The sequence below is a fragment of the Myxocyprinus asiaticus genome, chromosome 13 (genome assembly GCF_019703515.2).
Source record: "Myxocyprinus asiaticus isolate MX2 ecotype Aquarium Trade chromosome 13, UBuf_Myxa_2, whole genome shotgun sequence".
Taxonomy (NCBI): domain Eukaryota; kingdom Metazoa; phylum Chordata; class Actinopteri; order Cypriniformes; family Catostomidae; genus Myxocyprinus; species Myxocyprinus asiaticus.
This window is the reverse complement of record NC_059356.1, coordinates 15,404,169-15,419,015: the sequence shown is the minus strand read 5'-3', so window position 1 is coordinate 15,419,015 and position 14,847 is coordinate 15,404,169. Positions and strand designations below refer to the sequence as shown.

General features: G+C 36.8%; 1 protein-coding gene across 2 annotated transcripts in view; it reads left to right on the top strand.

Moving 5' to 3' along the window:
- trip10a (thyroid hormone receptor interactor 10a) overlaps positions 1-14,847 on the top strand; it is a 58,522-nt gene that overhangs the window by 11,667 nt on the left and 32,008 nt on the right. For both annotated transcript variants that reach the window (XM_051714859.1, XM_051714860.1), the window contains exon 2: positions 10,825-10,940. In XM_051714859.1, coding sequence (XP_051570819.1) covers positions 10,825-10,940 — 116 coding nt within the window. The remainder of the gene's footprint in view (positions 1-10,824; positions 10,941-14,847) is intronic.

Below are 14,847 nucleotides of genomic sequence, written 5' to 3'. Positions count from 1 at the left end.
GTCAGCCATTGACTGATACTAAACAGTACTGATGTTTATTTAGTTATTTATTCTTTATTTTAATAGTCAGCATTTGACTGATACTAGACAGTACTGATGTTTAGTTATTTATTTTATTTTTATTTATTCTTTATTTAAACGGTCAGCCATTGACTGATACTAAACATACAGTACTGATGTTTATTTAGCCATTTTATTTTTATTTATTCTTTATTTTAATGGTCAGCAATTGACTGATACTAGACAGTACTGATGTTTATTAAGCTATTTATTGTATTTTTATTTATTCTTTATTTAAATGGTCAGCATTTGACTGATACTAAACAGTACTGATGTTTATTTAGCTATTTATTCATTTATGTACTAGACTACTGATGTTTATTTAGCTATTTATTGTATTTTTATTTATTCTTTATTTTAATGGTCAGCCATTTGACTGATACTAAACAGTACTGATGTTTATTAAGCTATTTATTGTATTTTTATTTATTCTTTATTTAAATGGTCAGCATTTGACTGATACTAAACAGTACTGATGTTTATTTAGTTATTTATTTTTATTTATTTTTTATTTTTAATGGTCAGCAATTGACTTATACTAAACATACAGTACTGATGTTAATTAAGCTATTTATTGTATTTAATTTATTCTTTATTTAAATTATCAGCAATCGACTGATACTAAACATACAGTACTGATTTTTATTTTATTTATTCTTTAAGTGGTCAGCAATTGACTTATGCTAACAGTACTGATGTTTATTAAGCTATTTATTGTATTTTTATTTATTCTTTATTTTCTCAGTGATCATTTCTAGAATTTGTTGACAATGTATAATAATAATATTGTCAAATATTCTTTGATAAAAATATTTGTTTACGAAAGCAGCCTTCTGAGTACCTTTGCATAGTCATATTGGTGCAAAATCGATGCACAATCCACATAGAAAAGGTCTGTTTTCATTCCAGCTCAAAAATTTAATATATCGGTAATCGGTGAATTTTTCCTCTCTAAAATCGGTATCGGTCTCAAAAATCCCATATCAGTCGGGCTCTAGTATTTTGTATACTATATTTAAAACCATTATTTTTTCATGTCATTTAATAAGTTTTAAAGCCTTTAAAGGAATCAGATATCCCCATTTTATTACTTGATTTAAATATTTGAAGTATGTTAAAAGGACTTCTTAAGGTGCATGAAGCACACATGCACCTTAAGAAATATGACAATTTATACGACAATTAATCGTGAAAGCCCTAAAAAGACAATTAATCGTCATAGCCCTAAAACAGATAATTAATAGTCACAATCACAGTTATTTGTTTGACAATTAATCATCAGCCAAATTTCATAATCGTGACAGCCCTAGTTGCCTCTCAAAAAAGGTAGCCAGTTGTTTCAATTGTTTGAAGGTAAATACCCACTTCATCCATGTTCTTAAATATCCTGATGCTGTTTTACCGAGAGAGAAACTGCTGCAAATGATTTTTGCTAAACTGTTTGGCCAATTCATGGAAAAGAACTGACTCAAAAGAATGACTCATTTGTTAATTGGTCATCGATATTTCTGATTCAGCACAGTCAAGTCAAGTCATGTCATTTTTATTTGCATAGCGCTTTTCACAACAGACAGTTTCAAAGCAGCTTTACAGGAAATTATGCTATAACAGAAAAAAAAAGCTGTAATGTCTTAGTCATCATTGTGCAGTTTGATAAAAACATGATTGTAGATTGTGCCTAAATAATTAATTAATATTTGTATTTACACCCCCAGTGAGCAAGCCAAAGGTGACAAAAAGGAACAAGGAACAAAAAAATCCTTGGGGAAAAACAAGGCTCACTTTGGGGGCCAGTACCGTTCTGGCTAAACGGCATGAATATAATGCCAATATTACTTATTTATGTGTAGTACAAGTCATGGTTTAAATGAGTTAACTAAGTAAATGTTAGGGGGCTACAGTATGTTTAAACAAATTGATTTGTACATTATGAACTGTAAGATTAATGAGTAAAAATGATACAAGATGATACAAGTAACAGCCAGTGAGGAGCATCACAGTCCACCTGAAAGCTTGTGGCAGTTAACTTCGGTGAAGTCCATCCTGAGTTCAAGGTTCAGGCAGTGGCCAGTGAAGTATCCCATGTCTTAAAGTTGGCATCGGTTCATCCTCTGTGGAGTCCATCAAGGTAGACTTAAGTGATGTTTGGCTGGCACAGGCTGCAGATAGTCGTCATCACTCAGCAACACGTTGCAATGGCAGTCAGACATCAGGCAGGACCGAAGCTGGGTCTGGCAGGCTCTGGTAACCTTGGGATGCCATTCACATTAAAGCAGAGTTATAGAATATGAGAAGTGTTTCCGGTTCCGGCAGATCTGGCTAATGCAGCATAACTATGGGTTAAGGGATAACCATGGGTCTTCAGTCTTGACTTAAACTGAGAGAATGTCTGTAACACGGGGTAAAAGGGAAAGGAGGCGGCGAGAACCGGCTTGACAATATAAATAATCTTTTAATAAAACAAAAAGACACAAACATAAACACATGCAGGGCAGCTGCTTGTAACTCTCTCTCTAACTGCCGCCTCTGGTCGCCTTTATCCCTCTTGAGGGCTTGATTAGCCTGATTAGGGGCTGAGTGTGCAGCATCACGACCCGGCCCCACCCTCCTCCCTGCCACAGTGTCTGAGTCCCAAACACTGCTAGGAAGACTATTCCATAGTTTAGGAGCCAAATAGGAAAAGGATCTCCTTCCTTTTATGGATTTTGATATTGTAGGTATTATTAACAGGCCAGAATTTTGCGATCGTAGTGAACGTGATGGATTATAGCGTGATAGAAGGTCGCTTAAGTGCTGTAGAGCTAGACCATTCAAAGCTTTGTAAGTAATTAACAATGTATTTAATACGAAATTTAACAGGATGCCAATGTAGCGATGACAAATGGGGCTAATATGATCATATTTCTTGGTTCTAGTCAGCACTCTAGCTGCTGCATTTTGAACCAATTGAAGTTTATTTATTGAACCTGCAGGACATCCTCCCAGTAATGCATTACAATAATCTAGTCTTGAGGTCATGAAACCATGAATTCATTTTTCTGCATCAGAAACAGAGAGCATGTGTCGTAACTTAGCAATATTTCTGAGGTGGAAGAATGCTGTTCTACAAACACTTTACTGATATAGGGATAGAGTCCACACTTGTCAGAGGCAAGACCAAATGACTCAAGTCAAGACCAAGTCCAATTGCTCCCGAGTCCATGAAAGGACCAAGACCATACAAATATGGTTTTGAGTCCAAGACCATGTATGAGACAGAGTCCGTACTTGAGTACTACAACACTGCACTGAAAACCCTAATAAGTTGACTCTACTCAACTCAATTGATTGTGTACACTCGATAAGGTAACTAGATGCAAGTAGACTTAACTCAGATTTGCTATTTAGATGTTGTTGTTTCAACTTGATTTTAATTGAATGGACTCAAATTTATTTCATATAGTAACACAGATTAAATAATGAAGATTCTGATACTGATTCTACCTCAACCATTGAATAAACTTATTTCTCCACAGAAATGCATATTTGCCTGTAGTTCAGTTGCACATGCACAAGGAGAACTGAGAAAGTGTTAACAGGGTCCAACTTGACCTAGTGACATCACACAAAAGAACCATTTGCAACAAAACATAACCAATACTACAAAAGAGCTAAAAACTTTATGAATTCTTAATAACAACTATTTAAATGCCCTCATATGTTCCCTTTGACCAAGGAAACATAATTAAATAATTCAAGCATTGTGGGTATTCCTTATAGCCTAAATTTTGTACTCAATTGAGTTATTAGCACTTAAAGGGGTCATGAAATGCTATTTTTTTTTTTATTTATTTAAAAAATAATAATTTTATTATCTTCCCTGAGATAAGTTAGTAATTTTTTTTTTTGTACCAAAACAGTCAATTTAGTAATATATGATCATTTTCCACACTGTCTCTGGCCCTCTGTCTGAAATGCTCTGTTTTGGCCTCAGCATCTCCTTCAAACTTCAATTATTATTATTATTATTATTATTATTATTATTATTATTATTGTTGTTGAAATATTATTATTGGCTCTATATTGTTGAAAATTATTAATATTTTCATTTGAATAAAGATGTACAGTATTTTTTTGATTAAACACAATTTGATCATAACATTTAATTAAAACATTTAACATGGAATCCAGAAAAAGAAAAAAGAAAAGACAATTTGTATCTAGACTTTATGCAATTCTTTTAGACAAGTAATTTTCTGTGTAATTTCATCAAAAATCTTTTTTTTTTTTTTTTTTTACATTTATTGCTGTGTTAGTATCGATACTGAGGAACCAGGGCTTGCATCGTACCGAAGCTAAAATTTTGGTATCGGAGCAACCCTAGCACACACATAGGTGCGCTGATTGCTTACATCGCCAGAAACACATCAGAACGGTCAAAGACCTCCATCTAGTGCATGTTTACATACACCAACAATTAAAAACAGGGCATATGGGCACAAGAATGCATCCAGGACCTGTTTGTGCTCAAAACAACATGAGGCAGAGCAGCTAAATGAATCTCCTTTTCAGGGTTGTAACTTGACACCTTGTCTTTTTAATGTGCTGTGAGATACATGACAACGATCAAAGATGTCTTTCTTGTGCATGTTTATATACAAAAATAAATCTAAATAGTCCAGATGGGTCTCCTTTGGTGTTCAGGAATAGTAAGCCACACTAGGCCTTTCTGTCCTGCTCTCTCTCTGTCTCTCGAACTGAGCGTTTGTTTTGGAACCTGGTGCGTTTTTTTTCCCTTGGTTCAGTTCATTTAGGCATATATGAACACGGCAATCGTACTCGGATCAAAACCGGTCCGAGACCGCCTGAACGAGGTAGTCTCAGACCGATTGCAAACGAACTCTGGAGCGGTTCGCTTGTGGTGAGAATGCAAACTGACCCAATGGACCAAGGAACCAAACAATATCCCTATAAAAACCATGAACATAACTGAGGGATCTTTGGAGAAGACATCTGTAGATCAGCACTTCTCTGTAATTCATCATCAAAATATGGATATAGCCTTTTGGCAACTATATTAGATATAATTGCACATTTAAATTGGAGCTGTTTTATAATTCCTGAGGTAATTTTAGTACGATTGTTTCTCTCTTTTGAATAGCGGCAGAACACTGGTAGGACAGCGTTAGCAAAGTTTTGACAAATAATTTTTTTTTTACCCAGCTTTAATCACGCACAGGAACAGCCTGTTTTCCATTTTATATTTTTTGGACTATAAAGTTTTATCTTTTATCTCTCTCTTTCTAGTACATTGTCATAGTGTTGTCACGGTACCAAAATGTCAGTAGTCTGTACCAATACCAGTGAAATTTCATAGTTCTCAATACCAATTTCGATACCACAGCAAAAATAAGCTAATATGATAATGTGCTATTGAACATACCAGTTTAGTTATTTTTAATAATTTAATGATTTTAATAGTGTAATTATTATTATTATTTTCCAGAACTCCCTGTTTCAAAGTTTAATTTAATTTAATCTTTAAAATGGTCTTATCAGTTAATCCTTTCTTTAACAAGTAAAAATATTTTATAAAAGTTTATTTTTTGCCAAACCTTTATTCAGCAGCAGTCTTGCTTGTGATATATTGCTTAATAGTAATAATTATTATTATTATTACTACTACTATAGTGAATATTACATTTTACTATAAAATTGTAATATATATCTGTCACTTCTTTAATTTCAGGGATCTAGCTTTCATTTTGAATCGTGCTTTTATTGTAACGTGTGTTTTTTGCCGGAAGCTTCACTTTTCCAGATAAACAGTTTGCGACACAGCCCAGTGTGATCATTGAAGACTTTTAAGTCACGTCTGAAATCTCATCTCTTTACACTGGCCTTTGAATCTGACTAATGAAATGTAGGACACAGTTTTGGAGTGTTTTTATTTTTGATTACTGGTGATTGTGTATGTGGTAATTTTGAAATGTTTTGTTATAAATCTTATTACTGTGAAGCACTTCGACCAACTCTGTTGTTTTAAATGCTGTATGAATAAAGTTGAGTTGAGGTTAAAGTGCAAATGCTGTTATTTAATGGTATAATGTAATATGCGCTTTACAGTGGATTAGTGCTCCGCATTGTCATCTGCTACAACGTGAATGATTCTCAATGTCTGTGGAGTTTCCAGTGTATGAGCGGTCGGATTTATATGTTCAGCCCTATTTTACATTTGTGTGGAAAGTTTTTATTCATACTATAGATTTTGAAAACTGGTGGCTGTCGTCCTGCTGTCCCACCTTAGTTATCGTATCGGCAAAACCCACTATCGGTCGACATCTATTTATCATTGGCTGTAAATCTCCCTGGGTGTCGACTGCCGACATGTTTGCATGACGTCACACACCTGCATCTCTGCAAAATCGCAGTGGAAGATTTCTGCAAAAGTTTCCAAGTTCGAAGACTTGCATGAAGTGCCGTTCAATTGCACTTTCCCATTACAAAGTTGGAAACTTGGAGTTGAATGTAAGGCAGCATAAATAATCACAGCAGTAACAATTCAGGGTCTGTTTTGATCCCCAAAACCGAACAAAGGTCCCTCCAGGAATCAAATGCCCTGCCGATGTTCACTGTATTTTTTGCTCAACCACGATCACATTCCCACTTAGCCAGACGGAATTCAGTAGATACATTTTTTTTTTTTACTTACTCTGAGTTTGTATAGGAGTCAGTGTTGTGCTGGGAGCCGGACGTTTGCTGGATTCCATCTCTAAGATAACGTTACCTAGTGTTGTAGACTGTCTGTTGATGCTGTTGAATAGCGGAATGGAAGCTATTACTGTCTGAGGCAAGGCTCTCGGCAGCTCGCATAAACGTCACATCCTTTGGATTTTCCCGGCAAAAGTGACCCGCTCCCTTCGCATGAAAATCAGTCTACAGGCTTTAAAAGGCAACCTAGGAAGTCCGGGAAGGACTCATTTTTTTTAAGTTGCGATACAAGCAGTTCACACATTGGCAAAAAAAAAAAGTTGAATATTACATGAAAATTTTTACATATTGCTTCTTTAAGCTGGCTTCACACTAGACTAAATTTGGGTGGGGGTTATCACACCTAGTGACTGTTTTCACTGATATTGCCCTCCTAGTCAGTGAGCCTGTCACACTTACCAATTAAAAACAGAGGGAAGGTGTCACACTTAACAACTGCCTTTGACTTTTCTCAACGCTTCACTGTCACACCCCATTTTCACTGCCAATCAACCTGAAGCTTTTGAATACGCAAGTATTTTTCAGTATTACTCTTGAGTCTGCAGCGTCTGCTATGTTTGGTTGTTTGTTCAAGACATGTCCTATTGAGAACGCATAGCAAAAAGAAATTGCATCCTTTTTTCTTCACACATTTACTGTCACGTTGTGCAAAGAGTTGGGCAACAGACATGTGTCATTTGGTAGAAAATGAACTATTCAAAAGTATATAAAAGCACCATGAACTAAAATAAAACCAAAGTACAAACCTGTGAGTTATGCATATTTATACATAATGTTATATAAATGTAGACTACAATATCTATTTATATAATTTAAAGATATATATACAAATATAAAAGTTATGTTTACGTTATATAAAATAATATAAGACCCAAGTATTAAATGTAGGTTTTACACATTCATTGTCACATTGTGCAAAGATCTGGGTAGCAGAAATGTTTTTCTTTTAATAGGCTGTCATGGTATGACCAGTGCTTGAAGTGGAAAAAATGCATGTACTCACCTTGTTAGTATTAAACTTGATTTTTTTGAGAAATAAAACATACTCTGAGACTGTTTTTGCTTGCAACATATCTTTGTTTAAAAATAAGTAAACAAACTTTGGTTTTATACTCTAGGCAGGGCTCTTCGGTTATTCGGATGAAAACTGAACTGGGGCCAGTTTCTTTTTTCCCCGTATTTATCTTACCTAACACTTAATTGGAACTAACATGTTAACGTAAAAAAAAAAAAAACATTAATAATATGCGTTTAATAATAGGTATTTCATCAACATTTTCAAGTTTTGGCCATACATTCATATAGAATTGATCTGATGTTCTCTTATGTGGGTTGTTATTGCCAATCTAGCATTATGCATTATGTCTGCTTTTTTTTAAAAATGTGCTCAGTAAAGAAATGCATCCAATAAAAAACAGACTGTTGTGGCTCATTTTAGTGCAAGAAAAAAGCTTGGTGACAGAATTTGAGCACGATGAAAACATTCACATCAGCTTGACGTCTGTTCTTCAGTAAAAGAAGCTCATTGGTCTCTTGACAAGAACACAAGACCCCGCCTCATTGACAGATTTATTTTTTCAAACAAAACTGATGTCTTTTTTCAGTCTTTGAAGCCATTAACTCAGCAGGGAGTCCCGACAGTCAAGTGATTAACACCTCCTGCTGAGAGAAGCTAAAGCAACACTCTGTCTCCCTCTGCCTGGCCCTGAACCTGGATCTCTAAGACAAGAGACTGCTGACTGGTGTGACTGTCCTGCTGAGCTGCTCTCACACAGGCTGATGGATCACCACTTGTGTCCTCAGGACTGATATGCAGGGTCCAGGGTGTCATGTGCATTAAGGCCAGTTTCTGGAGTCCATGGGTGTGTGATGGTTCTATGACTCACAAAATTTGCTGGGCTGCTGATGTGCTCTGCACTGTTGTCACTGGTGTCCACTCAACCATGTCCTGAAGAACAGGGAGCAGCTGCTTACATTGAGGAACTATAGCCTGATGTTGTATGGGCTGGAGCTCTGTGAGCAGTACCTGGGAAAACTGAAATCTAAGAGTGCCCAGCAGGGTGGCTGATTTGATCAGGTGGAGATTCTCACCCTAATGGAAGACACCGTGCCATGGTGAAGAAAGCTACAAACCCAAAGCCCTTGCTGCGGCCATTCACCATAATCACTGGATCAATCTGTCCAGATGGAGAGAAGATTGTGCGCAGCTGTCCACTGCCCAAGCTGTTGGGCAGATTGGAGATGTAGAGACTAAATTAGGGTGATTCACATGATGTTAAAATAAAACTAAATATAAATGATGACTTTTATGTCACAAATTAATAAATACAAAGCTAAAATGTGTTAAAGCTGTGTGTGCATTGCTTTGAAAATGCTAAAGGGTGAGTTAATCTGAGCTTCTTTTTCTATTAATCCCCACAGGGCCCTATGAATGTTTTTTCTTTTAATTTTGTGTTTTTCAGTGTAATGTTTCTGAATTCTTAAGGGTTGATCCAATTGTATTATACATTTTAATGAAAGTTTCTAATCAAATGAATTTATGAAGCTTTAACAATTTTATATCAATGTAATGAAATTGTAACCATATCTTTAAAAATAATAATATATAGAGTGTGTTTATATATACACATAACAATTCATGGTCTATCAATACAACATACCATTGCATTATTTTTTTATTTAAGAAAGTGCTTCAATACAGCTAAAGTGTATCACAAGTGCCATGTTGCAGGTTCTTGGCTTTTTATTTATGTATTTTTTATTATTCTGTTCTTTCAGTGTTAAAAAGACAACTAATGGGGTCCTGCATTTTTCTGGATCAAAAATTATTTTTATTAGAAGCTTAGTTGATTAGTTGCAGTTGAATAATTACAAATTTCAATTAATTAACAAATGATTTTTATGTTTACATATGATGTGTTATTACTGATAACCTAATAATCTGGAGCCATTTAAATTTGATACACAATTTTCTACTTCCTGTGGTTACTCTGCTAGGGCACCTGTGTGAATTTAAGAAGAACAGACTTCATACATCCCCTACAAATCACATTTCCTGGCTCAGAAAAGTTAGTTTTAAGAGAAGGTCTATCATGTCTGTCACTATTGAAGGGCTGTGCTTACCATCCATATATTACTAAGAAGTGTGTCAGATAGCTGTCTGGTGTACATGATGCTAAACCAACCTAATTATACAGGGCTTTCTTTTTCTTTTTTTTCTTCTTTTTTTGTGTGGATTTTTCCCCTTTTTCTCCCAATTTGGAATGCCCAATTCCTAGTGTGCTTTTTAAGTCCTTGTGGTCACGTAGTGATTTGCATCAGTCCAGGTGGCGGAGGACGGATCCCAGTTGCCTCCGCGTCTGAGACCGTCAACCCACGCATCTTATCATGTGGCTTGTTGAGCGCGTTGCCACGGAGACATAGCGCGTGTGGAGGCTTCACGCCATCCACCGCGGCAACCACGCTCAACTCACCACGCGCCCCACCGAGAACGAACCACATTATAGCGACCACGAGGAGGTTACTTCATGTGACTCTACCCTCCCTAGCAACCGGGCCAATTTGGTTGCTTAGGAGACCTGGCTGGAGTCACTCAGCAGGCCCTGGGATTCGAACTAGCGAACTCCAGGGGTGGTAGCCAGCGTATTTTACCACTGAGCTACCCAGACCCCCTATACAGGGCTTTTTTAAAGGAATAGTTCACCCAAAAATGAAGATTTTTCCCTTATGATCCAAACCTGTATGATTTTCTTCCATGGAATACAAAATGAGATGTTAGGGAAAAGATTGCATGGAAAAAGATTGCCTAACATTTTCTTTTGGGTTCCACAGAAGAAAGAAAGCTTTTGAAAAAAAAAAAAAAAACCATTAGGGTGAGGAAATGATGACAGAACCATCCCTTTAAGACCAACAAGTCAATTTTACAAACATTGTCTCATAAATTAATGCTTGTCAGTTTGAGGGCAAGATGGAGTTGTGCCTTGGTTTTTTGTTTACCTGATCTCATTCTTACAGGACCAATGTGACATCATTGAAAAACACACACAATCTGGGCTGGACCTGGTGGAGAAATATGTGAAGTTTGTAAAGGAGCGCACAGAGATTGAACAAAATTACGCAAAGCAACTACGGTAAGTGATTTCAGTATAGTCTTTCCAGTAAGTTTGTGTGCTTTTGCCGGAGTGTGTACTGAATGTGTGTATGCGTGCATTTGAGCAGGCCTGCAGTTTGTGTATCTGTACAGAGCTGTGGCTGATTGTGAAATATAGGGGTCTCATGACCAGTTTTGAGCAGAACTGAACATGTCGTACCTCAGAGCATCAGCCTTGGCCTCAACCCATAGGATACACACATCTTCGCCTGCTCCTCTTTTCTTTGGCTCATTCATGACTAGGCCTTGATGCTCGCTTTATTCTCACGCTCCTCTGTGAATGTTTGGCAACTCTGCCATAATGTGCTATGTTTCACCCACTAGAGAGAAAGAGAGTGAAGAGAGGAAGTGGGAGCAGACGAGCATATGACACTTGTGATGTGGATGGATAGAGTGAAAGTGTGGAGCTCAGTACTCGCATCAATCTCTACTTTACTTCTCTTGTGCAAAAATAGGAAAGAAGAGGAACCAAAATCATAAAGTTTGGTTTTATTTTGGCACATTTTATTAACTTCAGTGTTGCCATTCAAACTATGAAAATTCCCACTTCCATTTATGTTGTGACAAAATGTGACAAGTCTTATAGTTTAGCATATTTAAAGTAGCTGCCCTTTTTCATAGGCACAGTTTGTCTACAAAACTAGCATTTGAGCATTCGCTTTTAGAACAAAAATATTTTTAAGTCGTCTTTAAGTGTCCAGATTTTGAATGGCTCTTTGTCCAAATATCTTGATATACAATGGTTTTCCACTGCTTCTATTTTATATTTTTCTAATTTATTGCTTTTTTTCATTAAAAATTATATTATCAGTTTAACAATTCGAGTGAAAATAGGATTTAGAATATTTCTGAATTTCTTTGTATTTGGTATGGCCCCCTTTTCCTTGAATGACGGCATGCATTCGAGCTGACATAGACTAAGTTTGTGCTGAATTTGATCCAGTATCCCATTAGACCTTTCTTTCCATCAGAAGACATCCAAATATCCAGAGTTTTTTTTTTCTTTTTTTTTTTTTTTTCTAAAACCAGTCAACATCAACAACTTGCCATGTCAATTATCTACCAGCCCATGCAGCAGCATGGGAATAGCAGAAGGCAGGAGATGAAGTGACAATAAAAATAATCAGAGTTTAGTGAATAATCTTAGTTGTGCACTGTATGTCTCACTGCTCAGTCTGACTTCGCCTGAGCAGGCCAAACTCAACAAGTGTTATTAAACCAAGCAGAGACAATGGGAAAACTACTGCTTCATGACATCGTCCAATGGCATTGAAGACCTTGAAATAGAGACAACTCTTTATCTTTGACTTGTAAAGACAAAACAGCACATAAGATTGAACAGAAAAAAATAATACATAGCAAGAGCAAGAAACAATATAAAAAGTAATAAGTAAAATTTAGAGATAAAGAAATGAGTAAATATATAAGAAAAAATTATGAAAGATATAAGGAAACAACATAATTGAAGTATAACACAAGTACGTTTGATCTCTTAAAGCCACACAGACACTCAACAAACAGATCTTTAGAGCCTTCATTGTCCAGCATGATTTGAGAATGTTCCAAAGGGCATCTTGTGTGCTTTAGTGTAAGCAAGGAAATTTGACCTTTTTGTACAAAAAAATTAGCATCAGTCACAAATTTAATAAGTTTGATTAGTGACCCAGAAATGGCGCAGAATCATATATATATATAATTTAAACAAATTATTTTATATAATAAACTTTTCTTAATTTAAAACATTTTTAAAATCCTAATTTTCCAGGTTTAAAAAAAAAAAAGAAAAAATCCATATTTTCAGTATGGTCTCAGACATTTGGACCCCACTGTACTGTATATAATAGGAAAGAGGGCCGGTTTGTGGGGCCCTAGTTGAAAGCATGAAAATGCTTGAAATCTGCTGTATGTCACACTGCAGGACACTGTTGACAATGCTTGAAATGTCTTGTTGACTACCCTTTTTTGTAAACAAAATGTTGGCCAGAATATGTGCAAAAGTGAGTAAAAGTTTAAGCATAAATGAAAATCGATGACTACCACCCCTGCAGTCGTGAGTTCGAATCCAGGGCGTGCTGAGTGACTCCAGTCAGGCTTCCTAAGCAACCAAATTGGCCCGGTTGCTAGGGAGGGTAGAGTCACATGGGGTAACCTCCTCGTGGTCGCTATAATGTGGTTCTCGCTCTCGTAACAGTGTGGTGAGCTGTGCGTGGATGCCGTGGAGAATAGCGTGAATTCTCCACACGCGCTATGTCTCCGCAGTAACGCGCTCAACAAGCCACGTGATAATATGCGCGGATTGACATTCTCAGACGTGGAGGCAATTGAGATTCGTCGTCCGCCACCTGGATTGAGGCGAGTCACTACGCCACCATGAGGACTTAGAGTGCATTGGGAATTGGGCATTCCAAATTGGGGAGAAATTATGTAGCTTCAGCAATGTGGAAAAGATTTATAAACAAAATGACATATTTTAAATAGGGCCTATAAACACAACACCTCAAATATATCTAAAAAATAATTAAATATGTTGTAAATATAAACATACCTCTGAAGCCCTATTCAGATGGGATTAGTTTTCCGGACATATGTCTGTAAAATATTTATTACTGCTGACGTCTATTAGCCCTTTTCCACCGAAATTGCGATGGTTCTCGTGCCAAGCCTGTGCTCCGCTGGTTCACGGCCGGGGCAATCTGGAGCCTATTGTAAACTGGCCGTGCTTTTCCACTGACCTGAGAGCCGAATGGTGACGTAACAGGTTACTGTCTACGCGGTAGTTTCACGTAACTACCTCAAACATAAACAAACATGGCGTGTCACAGTGTGTTTGTATACAGCTTTTACTCTTGTTTTTGAGGACATATTTAAACATACGGATTAATGCAATCCATCGTTATTACATTGCTCAACAAGATTGTCAGAGATGACATCTACGCTAAAGATGACAGGTAATGGAATTGCATTATATTGTATGAACTATGGCTTAACTTGCTAAATTCTGCAAACTGTTACAGTGGAATCATTATTAACAATGGTATAGCAGATGGTTGTATTTGGATTTTTGCTGTAGCATGTAATAATATTAATTGAGAATCCCACCGTTTACTTAACATATAACCGCGATCTTCCAAACTTAGTGAGTAGCTGGTCAAAAATCCCCTTACAGAACAAAACAATGCACAAAATAAGATGACAACAGTGTAAGGAAAGCTAAAAAAAGTTGGCAAATATAATAAGTTACTGAGATCAGCAGCAGAGGACATGGGCGATTCACTGTTTACCACGAGCGTTACTGGCTGAATGCAGTGCCCCAGTTAGCAGGTTGGTCAGTGTCCAAGTCCAGAACATTGTTGCTCTGTCAACTGTCGCTTTTGCTTATGTCCTTCTTATGGTCCCTGTGTTTTTCAGTTTGATTATGATTTGGTCAGTTGTCCGATTGAAGGCGTGCATCATTTCGTGCTGTATCTTCATTCTCTTAAGAGTAATTTTTTCCTTTGCGATCTCTCTAGTATATCTCGGATCTTCGTAAATACCATATCACAAATACAGCACTCGTTTCGTTGTGTTACCTGAACGCTTTTGATGTCTGATCATTTTTATTTATTTATTTTTTTTTTAAATTTTTTTTTATTGTTGTTATAGTGCGAAGAAGTACTCCTTGTTGCAGACGGTAGCTACTCTTGTTGTTTGGGAAAGCTTTACCATGGTGAAGAAACATTATCCCGCCCTCCATCCCCTGACGAAATCGGTTCCTGTGTAGAGACCAGCAAGCTTTTGGGGCTGGTGTCAAACCAGGTTTTCGGCCCCGGAACGGCCTTTTCTGCAGTGGAAATGCACGGAACAGTTCGAGAATTCGCACCAGCCCAGGAACCCGAACCATGTCATGG